The following is a 25,847-nucleotide window of genomic DNA, read 5'->3' as shown; positions in this document are numbered from 1 at the left end:
GATAATAGTAGTAACAGTAGTGACTGCAGTGGTTATATTAGTAGTTGTAGAGCTGGTGACTAGCTAAGTAGTAGCAGTGATAATAGTAGTGACTGCAGTGACTGCAGTGGTTATATTAGTAGTTGTAGAGCTGGTGACTAGCTAAGTAGTAGCAGTGATAATAGTAGTAACAGTAGTGACTGCAGTGGTTATATTAGTAGTTGTAGAGCTGGTGACTAGCTAAGTAGTAGCAGTGATAATAGTAGTGACTGCAGTAACTGCAGTGGTTATATTAGTAGTTGTAGAGCTGGTGACTAGCTAAGTAGTAGCAGTGATAATAGTAGTAACAGTAGTGACTGCAGTGGTTATATTAGTAGTTGTAGAGCTGGTGACTAGCTAAGTAGTAGCAGTGATAATAGTAGTAACAGCAGTGGCAGTGGTTATATTAGTAGTTGTAGAGCTGGTGACTAGCTAAGTAGTAGCAGTGATAATAGTAGTGACTGCAGTGACTGCAGTGGTTATATTAGTAGTTGTAGAGCTGGTGACTAGCTAAGTAGTAGCAGTGATAATAGTAGTGACTGCAGTGACTGCAGTGGTTATATTAGTAGTTGTAGAGCTGGTGACTAGCTAAGTAGTAGCAGTGATAATAGTAGTAACAGCAGTGGCAGTGGTTATATTAGTAGTTGTAGAGCTGGTGACTAGCTAAGTAGTAGCAGTGATAATAGTAGTAACAGCAGTGGCAGTGGTTATATTAGTAGTTGTAGAGCTGGTGACTAGCTAAGTAGTAGCAGTGATAATAGTAGTAACAGCAGTGGCAGTGGTTATATTAGTAGTTGTAGAGCTGGTGACTAGCTAAGTAGTAGCAGTGATAATAGTAGTGACAGTAGTGACTGCAGTGGTTATATTAGTAGTTGTAGAGCTGGTGACTAGCTAAGTAGTAGCAGTGATAATAGTAGTAACAGTAGTGACTGCAGTGGTTATATTAGTAGTTGTAGAGCTGGTGAGTAGCTAAGTAGTAGCAGTGATAATAGTAGTAACAGCAGTGGCAGTGGTTATATTAGTAGTTGTAGAGCTGGTGACTAGCTAAGTAGTAGCAGTGATAATAGTAGTGACAGTAGTGACTGCAGTGGTTATATTAGTAGTTGTAGAGCTGGTGACTAGCTAAGTAGTAGCAGTGATAATAGTAGTAACAGCAGTGGCAGTGGTTATATTAGTAGTTGTAGAGCTGGTGACTAGCTAAGTAGTAGCAGTGATAATAGTAGTAACAGCAGTGGCAGTGGTTATATTAGTAGTTGTAGAGCTGGTGACTAGCTAAGTAGTAGCAGTGATAATAGTAGTGACAGTAGTGACTGCAGTGGTTATATTAGTAGTTGTAGAGCTGGTGACTAGCTAAGTAGTAGCAGTGATAATAGTAGTAACAGTAGTGACTGCAGTGGTTATATTAGTAGTTGTAGAGCTGGTGACTAGCTAAGTAGTAGCAGTGATAATAGTAGTAACAGTAGTGACTGCAGTGGTTATATTAGTAGTTGTAGAGCTGGTGACTAGCTAAGTAGTAGCAGTGATAATAGTAGTAACAGTAGTGACTGCAGTGGTGGCTTATAAGTCAAATCCAAAATGCAAACAACATCGACCCTGATCTACCATATCAATCAGATATGGGTTTTGTTGGTTTGTTTTACTGATCAATCCTAACAAAATGCATAGACCCAGATCTGCCAATGCATTATGAGAAAGAATATCTTAGTCTGAGAGTTTTCACTTGGCCTAGACTTATAAGCAAGTATATATGGTACAGAGTGCAGTCCCACTGAAGTTTGAAATACATGAATTGTTGAAATTACCTTAAATATTTCATATACTTTTTTGTAAATTTTCATCTGAGTCCAGTTTTCTGTGTCAATCGGATTAATGGCCCTGAAGAACTGACCACATGGGGAGATGACTTCATTGAGATCTGGCCCTGTCTCTATATGGGAATGGGCATGACTGTGTAGCAAGTGTTGTCTCTCTTCTTCAATCTCAGCTGTAAAACAGGAAAGACCATGTTAGCCCTGAAACCAAAGGCCCTGTCAGTATATATCCTAAGAACAAATCTGAACTTGAACTGAAAATTGTATAATTCTGATCTATGATAGTTTTAACAAAGGTAAAATTACCAAATTATAAAAATAACTTCATACTGATTTTGACAACAAGGAAATTCAACAGTTTTATCAGCAGGGCATCCTGAATATCAGTTCAACCATCTACTGATTTCCCCCATCCCCATATCATTAATCACATTACCTTGGTCCTACTCTAAATGCAGAGAACAAAAAAGCTCCAAAGTTGTACAACTTAAAAAACATAACAAAATATACTGATTAATTAATTCATTAATTATCTAATTATATAATTAATTATTCATTTTGGTTTTCCAAAGCTGAAAATAGTATTTAAAGAGGATTGGTCAATGACTGCAGTGTGCTGATTTTGCAAGGACAGATAAATTACGAATTTCTGTTAAGTCAGCACATATAATCTTTAAGTGGCATGAAGAGTTTGCAATCTTCTATCTTCTAGTGGATGTTAAATGGCTACATGTGGCATGAAGAGTTTGCAATCTTCCAGTGGATGTTAAATGGCTCCATGTGGCATGAAGAGTTTGCAATCTTCCAGTGGATGTTAAATGGCTCCAAGTGGCATGAAGAGTTTGCTATCTTCTAGTGGATGTTAAATGGCTACATGTGGCATGAAGAGTTTGCTATCTTCTAGTGGATGTTAAATGGCTACATGTGGCATGAAGAGTTTGCTATCTTCTAGTGGATGTTAAATGGCTACATGTGGCATGAAGAGTTTGCTATCTTCTAGTGGATGTTAAATGGCTACATGTGGCATGAAGAGTTTGCAATCTTCTAGTGGATGTTAAATGGCTCCATGTGGCATGAACAGTTTGCAATCTTCTTGTGGATGATAAATGGCTACATGTGGCATGAAGAGTTTGCTATCTTCTAGTGGATGTTAAATGGCTACATGTGGCATGAAGAGTTTGCTATCTTCTAGTGGATGTTAAATGGCTACATGTGGCATGAACAGTTTGCAATCTTCTAGTGGATGTTAAATGGCTCCATGTGGCATGAACAGTTTGCAATCTTCTAGTGGATGTTAAATGGCTACATGTGGCATGAAGAGTTTGCTATCTTCTAGTGGATGTTAAATGGCTACGTGTGGCATGAAGTGTTTGCTATCTTCTAGTGGATGTTAAATGGTTACATGTGGCATGAAGAGTTTGCAATCTTCTAGTGGATGTTAAATGGCTCCATGTGGCATGAAGAGTTTGCAATCTTCTAGTGGATGTTAAATGGCTCCATGCGGCATTAAGAGTTTGCAATCTTCTAGTGGATGTTAAATGGCTACATGCGGCATGAAGAGTTTGCAATCTTCTAGTGCATGTTAAATGGCTACATGCGGCATGAAGAGTTTGCAATCTTCTAGTGCATGTTAAATGGCTACATGTGGCATGAAGAGTTTGCTATCTTCTAGTGTATGTTAAATGGCTACATGTGGCATGAAGAGTTTGCAATCTTCTAGTGGATATTAAATGGCTACATGTGGCATGAAGAGTTTGCTATCTTCTAGTGGATGTTAAATGGCTACATGTGGCATGAAGAGTTTGCTATCTTCTAGTGGATTTTAAATGGCTCCATGTGGCATGAAGAGTTTGCAATCTTCTAGTGGATGTTAAATGGCTCCATGTGGCATGAAGAGTTTGCTATCTTCTAGTGGATGTTAAATGGCTACATGTGGCATGAAGTGTTTGCTATCTTCTAGTGGATGTTAAATGGTTACATGTGGCATGAAGAGTTTGCAATCTTCTAGTGGATGTTAAATGACTCCATGCGGCATTAAGAGTTTGCAATCTTCTAGTGGATGTTAAATGGCTCCATGTGGCATGAACAGGTAGCCTGTTCATCACAGACTGAGGCAACAAATTCTAAGGTTTCAAATAAAATAAAAAATGTAGATTCCCACTGTATTTTCTAGAGTTAAAAAATACAGAAGTTTATCAACCCATATGTTCAGAGTGAAAAATATCACAAGTACTGAGTTTTGATCTCAGTTCTAGATGTCAGCCTGAAGATTTTAGTCTCAAGAGCTAAATGAGTTTGGCCGTTGTCCCCATAAATGAGATAAATGACACTGGTATACAAGAGGTGTTCAGAGACAAGAATCATGGACCAAAATGCAAGAAAGAAGAATAAATAGCCAATACCAAGCAACTTCCTTTAACATCTAACCATCAACATAACAATCATTCACAATTAGACTATCATGTCTGATTTGCTTAACAGAAATGTGGAACTGATTTCGCTTACCCCCATCTCATGTAAGAACTCAAGAAATCTCTCACTGCAAAAGACTTAAAAATTTAACAAAATAAATAATATGTATTTTAAGACACTTTCTACAAAAAATGCAGATCTGATAAACATGTAACTGATTTACTGTACTGAAAAAAGAGTACAGAGTTATCAATGAAGAGTTTCCTAATACTGTCAAGAATATCATGGCACCTCTCAAGACAAGCCACCATTTTATAAGGCCACCTTGCTGAACACAAAATTTTTATTTTGTCCCACCCCCATGAGAGGCCACCCCTTTTATGATGCCACACTGTCAGACACCAAAAATTGTATATTTTATCCATTTGTCTCCCTCATATTGTCCATCACGTAAATAATATATTTTACACATTTTTACCCACTCATGAGAGGATAGACATTTTATAAGGTCAAAGTACAGAAGAGAAGTTCATAGCTGAAGTGACAAGTCTGAAATTCTACAATCAACTTGAAGTATCAATGATGAATGCAATTCAAGAGGTCTTTCTTGCTACAATTTATTCATCTGTGCCTTAAACAGAAGAATTTGGTAAATAAGAAGAGGAAGGAAGGATTATCCAGAATCAAGGGCTATAACTCCACAAAATGATGTGAAATGCTAACAAATAAACCATGAAAGAGTCCATACAATTTGCTTGGAATCCTGGAAGATTCTGTGGAAAAACTAAAATGGCAGAAGCAAATGTGCAATTATTCCACTGATTAATAACACTGTAACCTCACAATGAATATAACAGGATGGAAATATCTGAAAATTAAACACATCAATATAAAGCTTCATGTCAAATGATCAAAATCCAATAATTTTAGGTAACAACATGATGTAGAAGCTAAGGTTTTGGAAGACAATCAGATGCAAAAACACCTCTAAATGATAACTTCTAGCAACTAAAAGCATTCAAAGTTTCAGTAGTATAAAGACGCATGACTGATTTGGTTAAAATCAAGCAATGCCCTGTACAATTATGTTGGGCTACCAAAGTTAGGAAAATGTGCAATCAAGGACCATAATCCCTGTAAATGAGGATGTGGAATACTGGAAATCTAAATCATCCATGGTCTCATCCATATCTAGCAGCATGCCATATCTAGCTGAAATCCAACATTCAAGATTAAAGTTATGCCATGGAAACCAAAGTTAAAAGCATTCAGCATTTCAATTTATAGAATTATCCAGCAGTTACAGAAAAGATGAATACGTCACAATGTTGTCTGAGAAAATCAACTTGCCCATAGTGTACACAACATGGTGCCGTGTTAGAATTGAAAGTCTGTTAAGCATGAAGGGTGCAAAGAATGCCAGTGTTAGGGTCACTCTGGTTACATTCAGGTTAGAAATTATAAATCAATGAATGAATTGACTAAGTTCTTTGCACTTTTTATCACATTAAAGATTTCCATTATTTAAATTGGTAGGGGGATACAAACCAATCGGTAGGTATATTCAGACTTTAACAGATTATTAATGGAGAGAAAGAATGAAGGACATGATTACTTAAAGGCAACATTAACCAGTTTCAGGAATTTTGCCCTTATGGTTTAGGAGGAGTTGTGTGTGTGTTGAGTGAGTGGGAGCATGCACACCTAGGTAGTCTTTGTAATACAAGAGTTCACCTTTACAATGAGTGAGATGGGGCCAGTATACATAATTTGTCTGTTTAATACAGGAGTTTATTTCTGCCTTGAGTGAAAAGGTATCTGCAGACATAACTATCCTACGTGACAAAAATTCAGTTTTATCTTGGAGCCTGCACACATAGCTATCCTGTGTAACACGAGTTCATTACTACCTTGAATGAAATAGGGTCTGTACACATGACTAGTAAATGTAATACAAGTTCATTTCTACCTTGAATGAGATGCACAAATAGCTAGCCTGTGTAACAAGAGTTCATTTCTAGTCTGAGTGAGATGGGGCCTGCACACATAATTGGCCTATGTAACATATGAGTTAATTTCCACCTTGAGTGAGATGGGGCCTGCACACATAGCTAACCTATCTAACAAGAGTTCATTTCTACTTTGAGTGAGATGGGGTCTGCACACATAGCTAGCCTGTGTAACAAGAGTCCATTTCTAGTCTGAGTGAGATGGGGCCTGCACACATAATTGGCCTATGTAACATATGAGTTAATTTCTACCTTGAGTGAGATGGGGCCTGCACACATAGCTAGCCTGTGTAACAAGAGTTCATTTCTACTTTGACTGAGATGGGGCCTGCACACATAATTGGCCTATGTAACATACGAGTTAATTTCTACCTTGAGTGAGATGGGGCCTGCACACATAGCTAGCCTGTGTAACAAGAGTTCATTTCTACCTTGAGTGAGATGGCGCATGCACACATAACCGGCCTATGTAACATACGAGTCCATTTCTACCTTGAGTGAGGTGGGGCCTGCACACATAGCTAGCCTGTGTAACAATTCTAGAGTTCATTTCTACCTTGAGTGAGATGGGGCCTGTACATAAAGATAGCCTAAATGTACCTGAGTCAAGAGCATCTTCATCCAGAGTGCCGAGATTCTGTATACCTGCAGAAAAGTATGATGCTATTAAAATTAGTAGAAATACATACTGCAGCAGTAAATTTAAATCAAACAGCAGATCTAAATGATTGACATACATATATTAAAATGGTTGAACACTTAAAAAAACTACTAATAATCACAACAAATTTTACAAACCTAAAATCTAACACATACAGCTTGGCAAACTGTATTATGTTAACAGAAACAAAACTGAACTATACCACTGTATTACCAGTGAGAAAACAACATTTTAATGTTGCAACCATGCTATCTTAACCCATTTCTAAAATGTTTAATCACATGAGAATATCTCGATTTGCATTATGAAATGAACCTAGAATATTATCTAATATGGTAATCAACTTGTATGTATTGTGTATTTCTAATCTTTGTAGCAATGTAGGAAGATAGATTTGGTTAGGGACTATGACAATATGCTTAGGTGTAAACAAGGCGTATTTGGCCTGGGCCTCCATCCATATGGTTAAATGTAAACATGGCATACATTGCTAGGGCCACTGAAAAAATGATTAGGTGCAAACAAAACATGCATAGCTGCTGCCTCTGACATATTAAGTATAAGCAAGGCATACCTGACTATGGCCTCTGACCATATGGTTAAGTGTAAACAAGGCATACATGGCTGTGGTCTCTTAAGATATGTATATGTGTAAACAAGGCATACCTGACAAGGGCCTCTTACCATATGGTTAAGTGTAAACAAGGCATACTTGACTAGGGCCTCTGACCATATGGCTAAGTGTAAACAAGGCATACTTGACTAGGGCCTCTGACCATATGGTTAAGTGTAAACAAGGCATACTTGACTAGGGCCTTTGACCATATGGCTAAGTGTAAACAAGGCATACCTGACTAGGGCCTTTGACCATATGGCTAAGTGTAAACAAGGCATACCTGACTAGGGCCTCTGACCATATGGTTAAGTGTAAACAAGGCATACCTGACTAGGGCCTCTGACCATATGGTTATCTGTAAACAAGGCATACCTGACTAGGGCCTCTGACCATATGGCTAAGTGTAAACAAGGCATACTTGACTAGGGCCTCTGACCATATGGTTAAGTGTAAACAAGGCATACTTGACTAGGGCCTCTGACCAAATGGTTAAGTGTAAACAAGACATATCTGACTAGGGCCTCTGACCATATGGTTAAATGTAAACAAGGCATACCTGGCTAGGGCCTCTGACCATATGGTTATCTATAAACAAAGCATACCTGACTAGGGCCTCTTAAGACATAAATGCCAACCCCTGGCGATGAAAAAGTATAATCCAAGTGAACAGAAAGAGTAATCTGAGCAGAAAAAGAGTAATTCACATATAACATAATAAAATTCAATAAACATATGTATACAATCATTTATTTACCCCTCTGGTCTTTTAGCATTAATTACTACTTTAAGTTTTCATATATATCACTTTGAGCTTTAAAAAGCACCAGACTCTCATATTGCATTTCAAAATACATTGCACCAGCTGAGATTATGAATGTTTGCACACCAGTAGAGTACTAAGTGCTGAGTTACAGAGTCTGGATCTGAATTCAGTTTTATTTTTGTTAACAATACTGAACAATCTCTCATAGTCAGCATTAGAATGATAAAGAACCAATATTCCTTTCATAACATGACAAAGAAGAGGAAATTTATATCTTCCAGTCACTGGATCATTTAGGTGGAAAATAAGGTGCAACTGCACATCAACTCTGTCCGCATGAAGTACATCATCAGGTAGAATGCCAACTTGATACTTCAGGGGTTCTCCTTCTAACTTATCAGCAGCCTTTCCTGCAGAAAGGTGCATCATATAACAGGGACATTTTTCAAAATATAGAATGCAACTCCTTTATGAATTTTCATGGCGTCTGGAATTTTAAGTGAATTATCTTCTGCTACACCCCTAATAATATTTGATGATTTTGTTCTTGCACATGCATATTTTCCGCAATGATTTTCAGAATCTGGAATCAGAAAACATCCATTTGAACAAAGGACCAACATAGTCTTCTACTGCTAGTGGTAGTCTGTGTTCTATTCAGAACTTGGTAAATAATGCCTCTGCATTTATAAAATTCATGTCCACAGTTTATTTCTGCTGTAAAAAATAAGTTACCTTAGTACTCGAGTTAGTAAAACGAGCTAATTCAAGGTTTCATTGTTTTACCATGATGATCTATATTAAAATCCTTTACACACAACCTGCAATTGACATGAAGCTGCCCTAGAATGAAACAATGTATTGTGTAATACATGTATTCATCTTTGAATCGGTTTTTGTCTTTCTCTAATCCATCTGTGAAATTATTTGAAAAACATTGAACATAATACTGTTAGAAAAGTGCATGCAAGTCTACGGACAAGCATACTCTTATGTCATAGTTATGTAAAAGCAGTCTTTTCTAAAATATGGTTTGAAAGATTAATGGGATGTTAATAAAAATGAGAAAACAAATGATTAATTTTTTGAGAAGGGGGATATAATGAAAATGCATAATCCAAATACATTTACACATAAGGTGTAATTTAGTGAGAAAAGCATAATGGTTGGCATGTATGTCTTAAGATATAGATATGTGTGAACACTGCATACATGGTCAGGACCTCTGACCAAATGGATAAGTGTAAACAAGGCATATGTGGCTACTGCCTCTAACCATATCATTACATTTAAACTAGGCATACCTGGCTATGGCCTCTTAAGATATTGATATGTATAAACAAGAAATACATGGATTAAAGAAACAGCCTGGATTAAAAGCCCCAGCACACTGGGTTTTCTTTGTTTTTCGATGAGTGATTGTATGGGTATTGCCCTTGACCATATCATTAAGTGTAAAGAAGGCATACATTGCTATGGCATTTGATCATATCATTAACCGTAAATAAGGCATACATTGCTAGGGCATTTGATCATATCATTAAGTGTAAATAAGGCATACATTGCTACAGCATTTGACCACATCATTAAGTGTAAAACAAGGCATACATGGCAATGGCATTTGACCATATCATTAAGTGTAAACAAAGCATACATGACTATGGCATTTGATCATATCATTAAGTGTAAACAAGGTATACATGGCTATAGCATTTGATCATATTATTAAGTGTAAAGATGGCATACATGGCTACAGTATTTGATCATATAATTAAGTGTAAACAAGGCATGCATGGCAATGGCATTTGATCATATCATTAAGTGTAAAGAAGGCATACATGACTATGCATTTGAGTATACATTAAGTGTACACAAGAAATAAACAGCTATGGCATTTGACTATATGGTTAAGTGTAAAATAAGGCGTACATGGCTAAGTCATTTGACTATATGGTTAAAGTGTAAACAAGGCATACATGACTAGGGCCTTTGATCATGCCTTTGATCATATCATTAAGTGTAAACAAGGCATAAGTGGCTATGCATTTGACTAAATCATTATTTGTACACAAGGAATACAATGCTATGGCCTTTGACCACATCATTAAGTGTAAACAAGACATACACGACTTGGATCTCTGACCTAATGTTTAGGTATAAACAAGGCATATATGACTAGGGCATTTGACCACATCATTAATTGTAAACAAGACGTACATGACACGGAACTCTGACCATATGTTTAGGTATAAGCAAGGCATATATGACTGGGGCCTTTGACCACATCATTAATTGTAAACAAGACATACATGACATGGAACTCTGACCATATGTTTAGGTATAAGCAAGGCATATATGACTGGGGCCTTTGACCACATCATTAATTGTAAACAAGACATACATGACATGGAACTCTGACCATATGTTTAGGTATAAGCAACGCATATATGACTGGGGCCTTTGACCACATCATTAATTGTAAACATGGCATGCATCGCTAGGATATTTGTATTAAGTGCAATCAAGGAAATGACATAAATTTTTACATTCCTATTAGGGTGGCTTAGGAAAAGTACAACTTGTAATAAATATGCACGCTTTAAATGAAAGTTATACTAGACTAGATAATTTTACCTTGTTATTCAACTCATAAACCTTACAAATTAGACACTGCCAGTATGCATAATGCTAATGAAATTCAAACTCTGAAAACAACAAAATTAGAATAACAATATTTACAAAAATAACAAGACAAGAAATGTAAATGGCTCATAACTGCCATTACCAACAAATTTTACTACATTTGTTGACCCAAACTCCTCTCTCTGTACTCACCCAGTGAAGCACCTACCCACCCCACCTTCCCTGTGCTCATCCAGCCCCCCTCCTCCCATCTGCTAATGGATCATAATAATGAAAAATTCTTAACATACGTCTCCCAGCTATATATTAAGTTTGGTTAGAAACTATTTGAAAACGTTCCAGTAACTGTAACTTTTGTACATCTGAACTTTGACCCTCTAATTGGGAGGTAAGGGGTGAGACACCAGGATGACTCACTCCTACAGCTCACTGACCTATGGGCAAAATAAATACAAAGTTTCATTAATTTTGCTTTAGTAGTTTAGAAGAATATATGGTAATGGAGGGACTGATAGAAGTGGTAACAGACAGACATAAGAGATGAAAATATCCCCTGCTGAATGACTGTACAAGAGTTGAGTAGAGGCCAGCATACATAGCTAAACTGTGTAACACAAGCGTTCATTTCTGCCTTGAATGACTGGATGTTAGCACACCCATTTAGACTATGTAGCAAAAAAGTTCACATCTGGTATGAGCGCATAGGGACCACCTAAACTGACATGGCTGTTCACTTCTATCTTGAGCAAGAAGCAGCCATCAAATAAAGCTAGCCAAGACGTACCTGAGTTGAGATCATCTTTGTCCAGCATACTGGGATTTTGTATACCTGCAGAAAAAGTTAAATGTAACAGATAAGTACAGAAAATTTCACAACCATTTTTTTTATTCTGTGTCAAATCTAGTTTGGAAAATTGTATTCATATTAACAAAAACAAAACTATACATTTCCAGTGAGAAAATAAGTAAAAAGTTGTATGCTGCAGCCATGCTGCCCTGACCAATTTCCTAAACATTTAATTACACTAGAATACTCTATTTACATCATGATCTTATTATGAGGATATCTTAACCCTTAAAGTGCTATATTGTTTTGCAGTACAAGATCCCTCAGTGCTGAATTGTTTGAGAAAAAAAAAGGAAGAAAACTGCACAGTTTTTAAACTGCATGCATTTCAATAAATATACACAATAGATACACAAACCCTATATGAAAAATAATGGTGGATGTATAAACTTTTAAATTAGCATCAAGGTACATGTGCAAGTTCAACATATTTGCATGTACAGGTGCAAATACAGATAAAATTACAAGTTTTGACTGTATTTCATCTGTATTTTTGTCTGTTTTTAATGAAAAAGTTCTAATATATCTAAGAAATGTTATATTCTTTTGTAGTTCAACCATGTACATGTACATGTTATTTCTGTCACAATGTTATATCTAAATTGTGAAAATCACAGGTAAAGAAAAGGTAACAGTTTTGTAAACATGCAATCCATGAATGTCAGAGGTAAATTTAGACCCCCAGAGTCAGTAGTAAATGTTCATGAAAATTTTTCACTTGTTTATTCTGATATATTTCATGTCAACTTGTGCACTTAAAGAGTCACCCATTGTGTTTATTATCTGTTCAGGTATTATTCTAGCTCATCTGAACTACTACATTCACTCTGCTGGTAATTTACACGAGTGTGGAATAACCTGAAACAATCAGGTACACAAAGTGCCACTTGGCATGTCTCACATCTGGAAGATGTTTGCTTTCTTTTGAATCCCTCATGGTCCTTTCTTCTCTTATTACAAGCAACACAATCACGTGCAGGGTGTGCTCGTTTAGCTCCAGGTGTGTAAAGTGTCACCTTGATTGTTCTCGTTGTCTGCCAGGTGTAAATTGCTTAAAATAGCTAGAAATCGTCCCTACTCATTTTTTTGCTGAAGTATGGGGTTGATATCACATCATCAGTAGCCCAGTATGAATCGAGATCAGATTTATGCACCAAACCCATTGCTATAATCAATGAGAAAAAGAGTTTTAGCTGCTCAGGTGTGACAGGCTGCCATTTTTTCATGCGACTGTTCTCCTTCAAGTCTGCCCCATAAACTCTCTGATCTGCATAACGATTTGTTTCATCTACTATCAAATGCAATACCTCATCATCAAAAAAAAGTCTTAAGCAGTTGATAGGTTCAATATTTACCATTTCAACATTTAATTTTGAAGTACCAGTGAATGGAGGGTTTGATAGGCGTGCCATCTTTTCTCGTCCAGCCAGCATGTACATCCGACTCCAGTTCCACGTCGATTCCTGGCTCAAAATCACTCATGGGTATTTCCATCAACACTTTGCCAGCTCCAATAATTTCATCCTCCTCAAATCCTTCAAAATCATTGTCGTCATCACTATCAGAATTCAGTATTTGTTGATAGAAATCACCATCATATTCAGTGTCAGCCATTTTAATTTTTTTTCAGGTAACACGTGCTCAAAAGCAAGTATTTGTAAAACTTCTTTGCTCAATGTTTAGTAAAGTACAGCCGAATGCTTGTTCCGGGCCTTTATAAACCAATCAAATATAGTTTTGCAAGCAGTCATGGCAAGTTGAAGTAATAGGATGCGTACATTGTTGCCTACCTGGAAAACGACTTAAGTCACAACAAGCACTACGAGACCTTGCACATCAGTGCGACTAGCACTTTAAGGGTTAATATATTCCAATACTTTTAGAAAAAGCATGGGGACTAAAATCACTAAATTCCAACATCATGACTTGGTATGTTTCCCTCATTTCTTTGAATAAAGTTCCATAAAAATACAGGAATAGCTGACAGAATACAAATTGGTATACAGAAAAAAATAAATCACTCAATAAAAAACAGGTGACAGTGACCTAGTTTTGGTACATAACTGCCCAAGTCAATACATTTACAGAATATTTTAATTTCATATAAAGTTTCCTCAATACAATACTCTTTCACTATAATGTTGTTAAGGGATCTATATTGCATTACAAGTGAGGTGGCCATGATGATACCCATGTTATATGTACGACATCGCCATACTGAGTAACTTTATATCAAATCTGTGTTATGTGAAGAACAGCACTATGTAAAGACATTTAATAACAAGCCTGTATTATGTGAGGGGCTACACTATAGTAAGGTACTTTAATATTAAGCCTGTGTTATCTGAGGGACTGCACTAGTAAGCTACTTTAATATAAAGCAAGTGTTATGCAAGGGACTGCACTAGTAAGGTACTTTAATATAAAGCAAGTGTTATGTGAGGGACAGCACTATAATAAGGTACTTTAATATCAAGCCTGTGTTATGTGAGGGGTAGACCAAGTAAAGTACTTTAATATTAAGCCTGTGTTATGTGAGGGACTACATTATAGTAAGGTACTTTAATATCAAGCCTGTGTTATATGTGTGACTGTACCAGTAAAGTACTTTAATATCAAGCCTGTGTTATGTGAGGGACTGCACTATAGTAAGGTACTTTAATATCAAGCCTGTGTTATATGTGGGAAGCACACTAGTAAGGTACTTAAATATCAAGTTCATGTTATGTGAGGGACAGCACACTATTAAGATACTTTAACATAAAGCATGTGTTATGCAAGGGACTGCACTAGTAAGGTACTTTAATATCAAGCATGTATTATATGAGGGACAGCACTATAATAAGGTACTTTAATATCAAGCCTGTGTTTTATGTTGGACTGTACCAGTAACATGCCCAAATTGTTATGGGCAAAAATATTTGGGGGAAAAATTATATTAAAAATGCAGAGATATGTAAAAACACACAACCACTGGTTTTGCAAAGAAATTATCTACATTTTTATCAAATAAGTAAATACAAACCAAAGTAATAATAATGAAAATGAACATTTCAATTTTTGTATAGACTAGCCCATGAAAAGGCCAAGTATTCAATCTAAGTTATTTTGATGAACACCAAGCTTCAGTAACTTTTTTAAATAAATTCACCGGCTTTAAAAACGTTTACAAGATCTATCTTTGCAACAGAAGTCCAAAGAGAGTTAAATTAATAATTTATTATCTAAGAAAGTTCGTAAGATCAATATTATAAATTATCTTAGAACCAACAAAAGGAATGATCCTAGAACCAATCTAAAGAATGATCCTAGAACCAATCTAAAGAATGATCTTAGAACCAATCTAATGAATGATCTTAGAACCAATTTAATAAATGGTTTTAGAACCAATCTAATGAATGATCTTATGACCAATCTTATCAACTATCTTAGGACCAATTTTATAAATAATCCAAGGACCAATCTTATATGAGCTATTTTAGGATAAATCTTATGAAAGGATCAATCTTAGGTATAATCTCAGGACCAATCATATGAACAATCATAGGACCAAGACTTTACATGATCTTTGGTAACTTTGGTGAAACCAGACCCAGGTAGGGTAATATCTTCAAAACTCAACATTCAGTTACTCAAGTCAAGCAACTCATATCAAAACAAATGACTGAACCCAGCCTCAAGTCTTCAAAGGCTTCAAACATACATAACCTTCAACAGCTAATATATAGATCACTCTATTACCATGCAATACTCAAAGTTTCAAGTCATTCCGACTGTAAAAATACAATTTCAAACTCAAAACTAAATCAAATTCCAGTCAGTATGCCAAATTTCAACAAGATGTCACCACAGGTGAGTGCATATTCCAATTACATGAAATAAGCAGAATAATGCACATAAAAAATAATCAGCATAATTACACATGACTGATAATTACAAATTAATAGTTATGGTTGAGTATATATCAATGGTCTTGCAGGTAGTTTCAATAACTCAAACCAACCAAAATCTCAAAATCAAATTTTGATTTGAGAGCGTTTCAAGCTTTCTAAGTGTTATGGTACTTATAAAATTTCTCAACACACACTGGCACAGGACAACCTAATCATTATTCTCTAAAGATTAATATATTTTGTGACTGGGAATCTGTGTTTATAAACTGTTCCTTTTTTCTAGCACAGTTGATGTCATCATAAAAAAGAAAACACAGTGTTACTAATGAAGGTGGTCTTACAAGCAAAGTTCTTCACAATGAAAACAAAATCCTGTTTATGCATATGTGCTTGAAAGCAAATCGACATTAATAATTTTACAATGAAGCCCCGATAACCAAGAAGCTTTTGCACTCACCCTTATGTACAGAAATTAAATAATTGCTTCCAAATATAAGAGAAAAACTCTTTACACAATAAATTTCATTTAGATACAGAAACATTAGTTAGAATCAGGATAACAATCGCACACTGTATATAATACATACCTGGATTAACATCAGTGTTGAGTTGTGTTGCTCTATTTTTATTACGTGTGTAGATAAACCTGCCTATTACTACAACTAGCACATAGACAACATACATCACAATGAAACCTGAAAATGGACAAAAGAATAAAATAAAAGAACATTTTTGTCTAAATGAAGAAAGTGTGACATACAGCATCTTTGCTTGGTCTTACAAATGTAAATCATGTTTAAAATCTTCAGATTTTAACACACTCTTTTTAAATGATTTCTTCTCATTGCAAAACAGTATTCTAAACTGCATGAGAATCAAGATTTGTAAGTTTATTGGTTAAAAACAAGGATAGCACAGTGATTAAGCTCCAACTTTGTGCCCCTTCAGCCCATGGTTCAATCCTATGATTTAACATGTTGAATGGCCAGTGGTAGTCTGTGGTTGGCAGTTTTCTCTAGACTATCTGGTTTTATTCAGTTGGAAAGGTATGTTTTGCTACCGAGTTCCAAGCTGTTGAGATAGATTAGATGTAATACTATGTACAATCAAATGTAATTTGGACACGATTATCTCCCATTGCCAAAACATCAAAACTGAAGCAAGAAAAGAATCACATGAAATTGAATGATGGCTGGAAATGGGAATCTCAGTGGTAGAAATCACATAGTGACTATTTTATTATTCATAAAAACATAACCTTAATTGTCTAATAATAATAATATAAATAATAATAATAATATCTTTTTTTACATAACTCACTTTCATGAACAACGTAACCTTCAGAACTCATCAAACTTCCATATTTTTTGTCAAAATATGTGTTAAACACTACAGTAACTATGAACAACCACATTGCAAAAACTGTTATAAACACCACAGACCTTATTTAATCCTTTGTAAACATGAATGCAAACAAGCCAAAAGTACATGTCACCAACTACCATTGTAATCCATAATGCCCAGGATGAATGAGGTCTTTGTCTTCATCTGTAATACTAGTAATGTGTTTTCTGGATTGACAGTCATTACTAAAAGGTGGTGATAATGATGACAACAAAGGTGTCTGCAAATCAGGCTTAAAGTTACAAAGGGTGCAATGGTATAAATTAAAATGTACAAGTTTGTGCTTCATCTAGAGAATGTTACTGACATTAAAAAAGCATTATAAATTGACTACCAATCTTAAGAATTTCTGGCAGTCAGTCTGCAAGCTGAATCTACCCACAGACAGCTAATAGTTTAATAACTTCATGTAGACACTTTAGAGTTATTTTTCTGAAGAGCTCTGGGGAGCCAAGTGGTCACTCACCTTTGCCAATCACTGCTATCTCACCTCTGTCCACATGGGTTAAAGTCTCTGGTTTGGCCATTGGGGGTATGTGAGAAAGATTGCCAGTAGCTTCCCATGAGTCAGTGGTTCTTACCAGGGTTTCCTAGGTTGTTCCTCCACCAGTTATTCTGGCCACCATATATAGCCTAAAATATTCTGACAAATGGCGATAAACCCAAAACAATATGTACCAACATTGCCACAGGCCAATGCAGACACTGAAAATACATTTTCCTTTCTGAGGAAAATTCAAGCTGACTCCAGAGGAAACCTGAATCCAATAACAGTACACCATCTCCTATGTGTTAAGATCAACAATGATCCTCACCATCAATATAATCCAGAAAATGGCCTCCTAAGAAACTATTTTTTTTCTAGCAAAATGTTTCTTCGCAAATATTTACCAAATCATAATACCTTAGGAGAACTACTACTACCTCACAAATCCAGCCTTTCCTGATAAAACATTTTAGCTAAAAAGAGCTAAAGGTTGTCTGAAAGCTTAGGTGGCAGGTTGGGAAGAGTGAGGTAAAAATAAGCATGATGCCCCTTGATGCAACGGCTGTGTTATTTGCAGGTAGAACTTTTCAAGGCCTGAACTGTTTTGATCCTGTAAGTGGCATTGAATGGAAGTGTCCCAAGTAGACAATTTTTTCAGTACAAAGGTCTGGTTGCCATGTTTGACCCACAGAACCTGTAAGTGTATCAGTGGAGAAAAAGGATGTTTTGTTTTGTTCATTCACTTATTGTTTATCATCAAGAACTTTAGAATGTGGCCCTGACGATGCAATTTTGGCCTAAAGGTATAGCCAAAAATAAGAAGTCCTGTGGTGGTGATAATGGTGCTGGGCTGTCTCTGTTTGTGTGGATTTCAGGTGTTTTATAACTGGAGAGTCCTTTGTAAAGACAACAAAGTGTGGATACAATTTTAAAGGCAGAACTTTGTCGAGATAAAAAGAGAAAAGTTGGAAATATAGACAGATCTTACTTTTCTTGTGAAGTAAGAACTACTTCAACTTGTATCAATGTTGATTCTGGCTTTTTACAGTAAAAAGGATAAGAATAAAACAAACCGAAATCACAGCATTACGACATATCTCATTCTTTTCACTCTTCAACCTGTAAAAATCAACAGCCCATGGATTCAGTACTAGCCAAACAAATCAACTAATTCAGCTAGTCAAGAGACTTGTTTCTCTGAAGTGACAACAATATGGATAACAAAAAAAATGACTGTGGTGTGATATGTTACCTATAGCTTCGAACTTTGTTATCTTTTTATCCCAGAGGATAACAAATGTATAGAAAAGAGCCACCACAAAGAAAATCACATCTCGGAGAAAGGGGCGCTGCATGCAGTCAAAGGGACAGATAATTGATATTGTCCCAGCCACCACTGTTGTCACAAATACACCTGCTCCTGAATATAGAAAATTAATCATGATAATTTAAATCTTGGTAAATCTTGATGATCACATCAAGCGAGTTTTGAACATTCATGACCAAAAATTTCTTTAACCTGAATAATGGCGGTGTATATAATGTATAACTATATTAGTCTATTATTATTGCAAAACCTTTTCCAAAATTTCAATGTCATCTTAAATTAAAATTATTTTTACCCTTGTGGGATATATAGACCCCAATGGTGACCAAAATAGTTTACGAACCTGAAAAATGTATAATGTCAATATATATATATATATATATATATATATATATATATATATATATATATATATATATATATATATATATATATATCATTATTATTATTATTATGCATGTATCTCCAAGCTCCATAAGGAAACAAAAACGCATAACCAGAAAATGTTTAGAATTTCAGAGGCAATTTCAGGTAACAACTTATCCAAAGCATTAGAATTGAAAGTGGTCCAGAAAATCATTAAATATAACCTAATACACTGTGATGCCATTGCTACAACATATACCATCCATACTTGCATATAAGTCCAACTGTAAACAACACCAACATTGATCTGCCCTTACATAAAACACCAGCAGGTCGGGGTCAATGTTGTTTGCTTTACTGATTTCTCCTAACAAATTACTGTGACGCAGATCTGTTATCTGCTAGCTATATTTGCAACGGCAAATCTGGGAATGTACGATTTGCAGTTGATCTTGACTTACAAGTGAGTATATACTGTAATATATTCTTTACATCAATATCTGTTATGATCAAATATTTTAACTGATGTAATATTGTTACATTTTAATGACTTAGTTCTTTTAAATTTTCAAGACAGAGAACATAACTACTGACCAATTTTGACAAATTTAATCCAATAATTCATAAACTGAGTGTGTGTGTTTTGAATTTTTAACATAGTTGAACGCTATGATATTTTGCGGTGTGACAATTTATAGTGATGTCTAGCACTGGGGCATCGTGCCACAGACATGTAGCATCATGTCCCACCCAGTCACATTATCCTGATACCAGGCCAACCAGTCCTAAAACTAACCACTTAATGCTGAGCACCAAGCGAAGCAGCTGCAAGTATTCTTTTTATATGTCTTTGTTATGGCTTGGCTGGGATTTGAACCTGCAACCTCCAGCATTCGAGGCAGATGCTCTAACCACTAGGCCACCAGAGAGTTCCATATAAGTATGTATGACAATAGTAAACAACAGCACAAAAAAAGAGAGAAAAGTTATTGTTAATAAGTGTACAACACCGTACTAATACACAATGCTTTCATCATCTTTTAAAATCAAACATATTTAAAACAGTTAGAAATGATAAGAAAACAAAGGACAACTAAAATATATTTCCTTATTTTTCAAAAAAGTTATTTTTTTATCTAATAATTCATAATGATGCACCCCCAACAACCAAAATCATTCAAAACAAATAATATTTATGATCACTACAATATGCCAGTCAATCTGTACAAGGAAAAAGGTCTCTGTCCCAATACTTAGAGCACATGAAAAAACTGCAATAATTGTTTTCCAGCATTAACAATTATTTTAGAAAAAAAAATTGAGTCCCAAATTTCACAGCATTTCAGTTTTACAGGATAAATTACCAATGATGGCTGTGATAAATGATTCTTTTGCTCTCTATTATTAAATGGTGTACCGCTCCGGTGGCCTAGTGGTTAGAGCGTCTGCCTCACATGCGGGAGGTCGTGGGTTCAATCCCCGGCAGAGTCATATCAAAGACTTACAAAAATGGTACTAACAGCTGCCTCGCTTGGTGCTCAGCATTAAGAGGTTAGTGTTAGGACTGGTCGGCCTTGTGTCAGGATAATGTGACTGGGTGGGACATCATGCTACATGACTGCGGCATGATCCCCCAGTGCTTGACATCACTATAAAATGTCACACTGCAGACATCCTTGCAATATGACTGAAACATTGTTAAAGCTACGTTAAAAGTTCAAATCACACACACACACACATTAAATGGTGTGTATGGTCATTGTAATTAAAAACCTGACTTTAAATAAAACTGCTCATAGGTCAGCAATGTTACCAACATAAGATTACTATTTAATACAAAAGCGAGCTGCAGAAAGAAAAATGGGTAATACTGTTACCGTACACCTGAGTCAGATTGCTGTCTATTCCAAATGTGTTGCATAATTATTTTTAAGACTTCTCACGAATGCTGGATCAAAGGCCTGGAGTTACACTACTTACCCTTTAAATGACCATGAGGAAATCTGGATTGTACATGATGCCAGTGTACATGTATATCTCTGCCACTGCTGAAATATGATTTAACTATATTTTTTGTATATCATTTTATGTACAAAGAAACTTTAATCAGTAACATGACTAAAATAAATTAGACTAATTACAGTAAGACTATGCTATTTACCAAGAAGTGCTCCAAATGCCATCCCTGCATCTCCATCTTTGGCATTTCCAATTGCTGCAATTGCAGAGAAGATATCTGGGGCACCATTACCAAATGCTAGAAAAGTTACACCTTGGGCACTGTTAAGGAATCTTGTCATTTCAACATGAATTACTGATCATTTTAGCATTATGGAAACAGAGAGAGAGAGAGAGCTATCTAAAATATAACACAAAAACTTGAATTTATAACAAATGACTTTACATTTTTAAAGTTGGGAAAGGAAACTTTTTGAAAACACTGTTCCAGTACAGGCACTTTTCTTACTACAAAAAAGGTTGGGCAAACATTAATTTTTATATTTTAATCACTATATGTACCTTTATCTTGCTATTCATGCCATCTGGCATACTGAATGTTTGAGTCTGCCTCCAATTATATATTAACAATCTGTGATGTTACAGTAAGTGGCCACTGATAACTGTCACATGTACATGAGTTCTATTAATAGTTGACTGCACATTGGGCTCAGGAATCAGATTATCAGCCAATCAAAATTCTTGATACAAACAAGTCCAGAATAATCAATTAGCAATGTTTTAAATGACCTTGTTCTATTGTGTATATCTAACATATACACTCATTAGCAGATCATCCTTTGATTTCAGTCCACCAAGTAAATGCAATGAAATTAACATAAAGCACTTTATCAACAAAAGTGTCCATTTCCTTTACGAACTGTTTAGACTATATGGTCTTTAACTACGTAACAGAAACAGAAAAATCAAAAAGTTGTGTAAAAGTTCAACAAATAACAGAAACAATGACAATAATTCAAAAAATGTATAAAATAAAAATTTTAGAGTAATTACAGTATTGTAAATTAAACCCCAAATAATTATAAAAGTTCTATCAAAGTCCAAAAGTATACAGTGTTCTGAACAAATTCCAATAATCATCAATGTGCTGCTGTACCCATAGCCTTGACTAGTTTGATGTTCCAATAGTCTTGATGTATGACAATGGTAAAATCCAGAAGGTCCATGAAAATCACAATAATCCCAAAATAGTGTTTTAATCCAAATGTCAATAAGCACACTATCATTCCAATGAATAATTTAAATAAATAATTCCTCTCAAATTATATCTAAACATGGCTAAAAGTGATTCTACAAAGACTGATATTTAAATTTGAATATATCATTATGTTTACTTCAGAAAATTATATAAAATCCTAAGTTACAATAAGATGACCAGGATGTGGGTTATTTCCAATGGAAATTTCTAATGAATTCAAACAAAGTTCAGTTCTGATTACTTAAATTCTAGCACCAATCTGACAAATCAGGTAGACCATAGGTTTTCCAGGGGGAAAACCAATGTAATGAACCATGTTGTTTAAAAATGATTATTATCTTAACGTATAATCTACAATCATGGACAAGGCTATTTAATATGTTGCTTAAAAATGACCTTACAATCTACAATTATGGACAAAAGCTGCACAAACAATACAGATATATGTAACAGATGATAGTAATGAGTCTTTACTTTTTTAAATTTGATTATACAAAGGACTGACTTCAACATGATGTACACATTTAAAGTGAGAAAAGTATGCTAAAGGTATGGTATGTGTTTGCATTTAAACAAAATGTATGTTATGATCTCTTTAGTATTTGTAATAATCAAATGTGGTGACCTTCTTTGCTTGGATACAATGAATTTACGAAATTATTTTTTACAAGGAAGTTCACAAGATTACTAAGCAAAGAAAAAGTCACATGAAATTTAATGCTGCTTCCGATTATGATGTAAATGTTCCTCCAAAGATACACAAGTCAGATTCAGACTCTGTGGCAGCAAAAAAGTGTTAAAAAAATGGCACAACTAAAAGATAAAGAAATTTTCAGCCACAATAGGTTGATAATTATCCAGGGCATGAATACATCAGCTCTAAAGTAAAGACGTTTTGCAGCTAATTTATTACAAACAATATCCCAAACTGGCTCAGCTTGAAAAAGTAGTAATTGTATTTATCAATTGAACAAACAAATTAAATTAAGCAAGTCTAACAACAGTCTTGGACTTTATAAAGCCTGTGAAGAACAGTATATGCATAATACTAGCCAGTATGTGCAGAAAATCATAGAATTTGGAATTACCAACAGTCCACTAAGAAAGGACATTTTAAATCTAAATGAAAAATAAATGCAAAACAAATAAACTGAGAGCTCTGTTTAACGCAGCTGTCACATTAGTCCAATACGGATAACCTTTTTGTGATATAGAAAGTCATTTTTTTTTTGCCTTGTCAGAAGAAGTCTTCAAGATACAATTTTGTTCTATATCTAAGTAGAGAAAAACAAATATCCTGAGGAAACTACCAATAAAAAAGCACTGAAAACTGAACTCACATCAAACGTTGTTGTTAATAGAAAATTACATACCAATCTATATACCAAACTATATACCAAACTTGGTGGAAATGTTAATAATAAAATTCTTGAAGCAGTTATATAATTATTGTCTTTTCATGCCTAGCAAGTGTATATATCATTTAACATCTCAGAAGTGACTATTAGTAAGTTAAAACAAAGTTGCAAATTTGTGAACAAACTTAACCTCTGAACTAGCAGGAAAGTGATACTTATTTCACCCCAGCATCAGTAATTTTAACAAATGTTCATGCAACAGTTCTTATTACACCTGATCAGCAGTAATTTATCAAATCAGTGTCATAAATGGCTACTCCTAATTAGTGTCATAAATGGCTAATCCTAATCAGTGTCATAAATGGCTATGATCCTAATCAGTGTCATAAATGGCTAATCCTAATCAGTGTCATAAATGGCTAATCCTAATCAGTGTCATAAATGGCTAATCCTAATCAGTGTCATAAATGGCTATGATCCTAATCAGTGTCATAAATGGCTATGATCCTAATCAGTGTCATAAATGGCTAATCCTAATCAGTGTCATAAATGGCTATGATCCTAATCAGTGTCATAAATGGCTAATCCTAATTAGTGTCATAAATGGTTAATCCTAATCAGTGTCATAAATGGCTAATCCTAATCAGTGTCATAAATGGCTATGATCCTAATCAGTGTCATAAATGGCTATGATCCTAATCAGTGTCATAAATGGCTAATCCTAATCAGTGTCATAAATGGCTAATCCTAATCAGTGTCATAAATGGCTAATCCTAATCAGTGTCATAAATGGCTATGATCCTAATCAGTGTCATAAATGGCTATGATCCTAATCAGTGTCATAAATGGCTAATCCTAATCAGTGTCATAAATGGCTAATCCTAATCAGTGTCATAAATGGCTAATCCTAATCAGTGTCATAAATGGCTATGATCCTAATCAGTGTCATAAATGGCTATGATCCTAATCAGTGTCATAAATGGCTAATCCTAATCAGTGTCATAAATGGCTAATCCTAATCAGTGTCATAAATGGCTAATCCTAATTAGTGTCATAAATGGTTAATCCTAATCAGTGTCATAAATGGCTAATCCTAATCAGTGTCATAAATGGCTATGATCCTAATCAGTGTCATAAATGGCTATGATCCTAATCAGTGTCATAAATGGCTAATCCTAATCAGTGTCATAAATGGCTAATCCTAATCAGTGTCATAAATGGCTAATCCTAATCAGTGTCATAAATGGCTATGATCCTAATCAGTGTCATAAATGGCTATGATCCTAATCAGTGTCATAAATGGCTAATCCTAATCAGTGTCATAAATGGCTATGATCCTAATCAGTGTCATAAATGGCTAATCCTAATCAGTGTCATAAATGGCTATGATCCTAATCAGTGTCATAAATGGCTATGATCCTAATCAGTGTCATAAATGGCTAATTCTAATCAGTGTCATAAATGGCTATGATCCTAATCAGTGTCATAAATGGCTGTGATCCTAATCAGTGTCGTAAATGGCTAATCCTAATCAGTGTCATAAATGGCTATGATCCTAATCAGTGTCATAAATGGCTAAACCTAATTAGTGTCATAAATGGTTAATCCTAATTAGTGTTATAAATGGCTAATCCTAGTTCTGGGGTAAATCCTTGCCAAATGACCTTACAAAGTCCTGTAAAATTAATTAGGTAATCATTCTCTGAAATTGTAAAAACAACACATAGATGATCTCAGAACTTTTAAAAACACTATAAGAGCACTTTAAGAAAATGTTTTCAGGTCAGTTGTTGACAATGTTTGAATTTTGTCAGCATGGATTATCCTGTGTGCAAACATAAGTAATTCTGAAAGGATTAAAGAGATTAAATGATTATGGTTGTATTACTAAAAGAGCTCAATCATCAAAAAACAAGGTCAATTTGGGTTCAGTGTTTAAACCATGTCAAGGTATCTAAATGTGCATTATCTCCCAATGCTAAAAATGACCAACTCTAAGTAACTGAAACATCACA

General features: G+C 35.1%; 1 protein-coding gene across 2 annotated transcripts in view; it reads right to left on the bottom strand.

The window, feature by feature from the left end:
- The window catches only part of LOC149776777 (mitochondrial sodium/calcium exchanger protein-like), a 109,948-nt gene that overhangs the window by 66,238 nt on the left and 17,863 nt on the right, over positions 1–25,847 (bottom strand). For both annotated transcript variants that reach the window (XM_089941455.1, XM_089941456.1), the window contains exons 5-10: positions 21,419–21,531; positions 18,817–18,984; positions 16,261–16,368; positions 11,718–11,762; positions 6,851–6,895; positions 1,821–2,002 (exon numbers count right to left, since the gene is read on the bottom strand). In XM_089941455.1, coding sequence (XP_089797581.1) covers positions 1,821–2,002; positions 6,851–6,895; positions 11,718–11,762; positions 16,261–16,368; positions 18,817–18,984; positions 21,419–21,531 — 661 coding nt within the window. The remainder of the gene's footprint in view (positions 1–1,820; positions 2,003–6,850; positions 6,896–11,717; positions 11,763–16,260; positions 16,369–18,816; positions 18,985–21,418; positions 21,532–25,847) is intronic.

Source organism: Sinohyriopsis cumingii, chromosome 18, assembly GCF_028554795.1.
Source record: "Sinohyriopsis cumingii isolate HCF-2022 chromosome 18, ASM2855479v2, whole genome shotgun sequence".
NCBI lineage: Eukaryota > Metazoa > Mollusca > Bivalvia > Unionida > Unionidae > Sinohyriopsis > Sinohyriopsis cumingii.
Note: the sequence above shows the minus strand (reverse complement) of the source record. Positions and strands in the feature narration are given on the sequence as shown.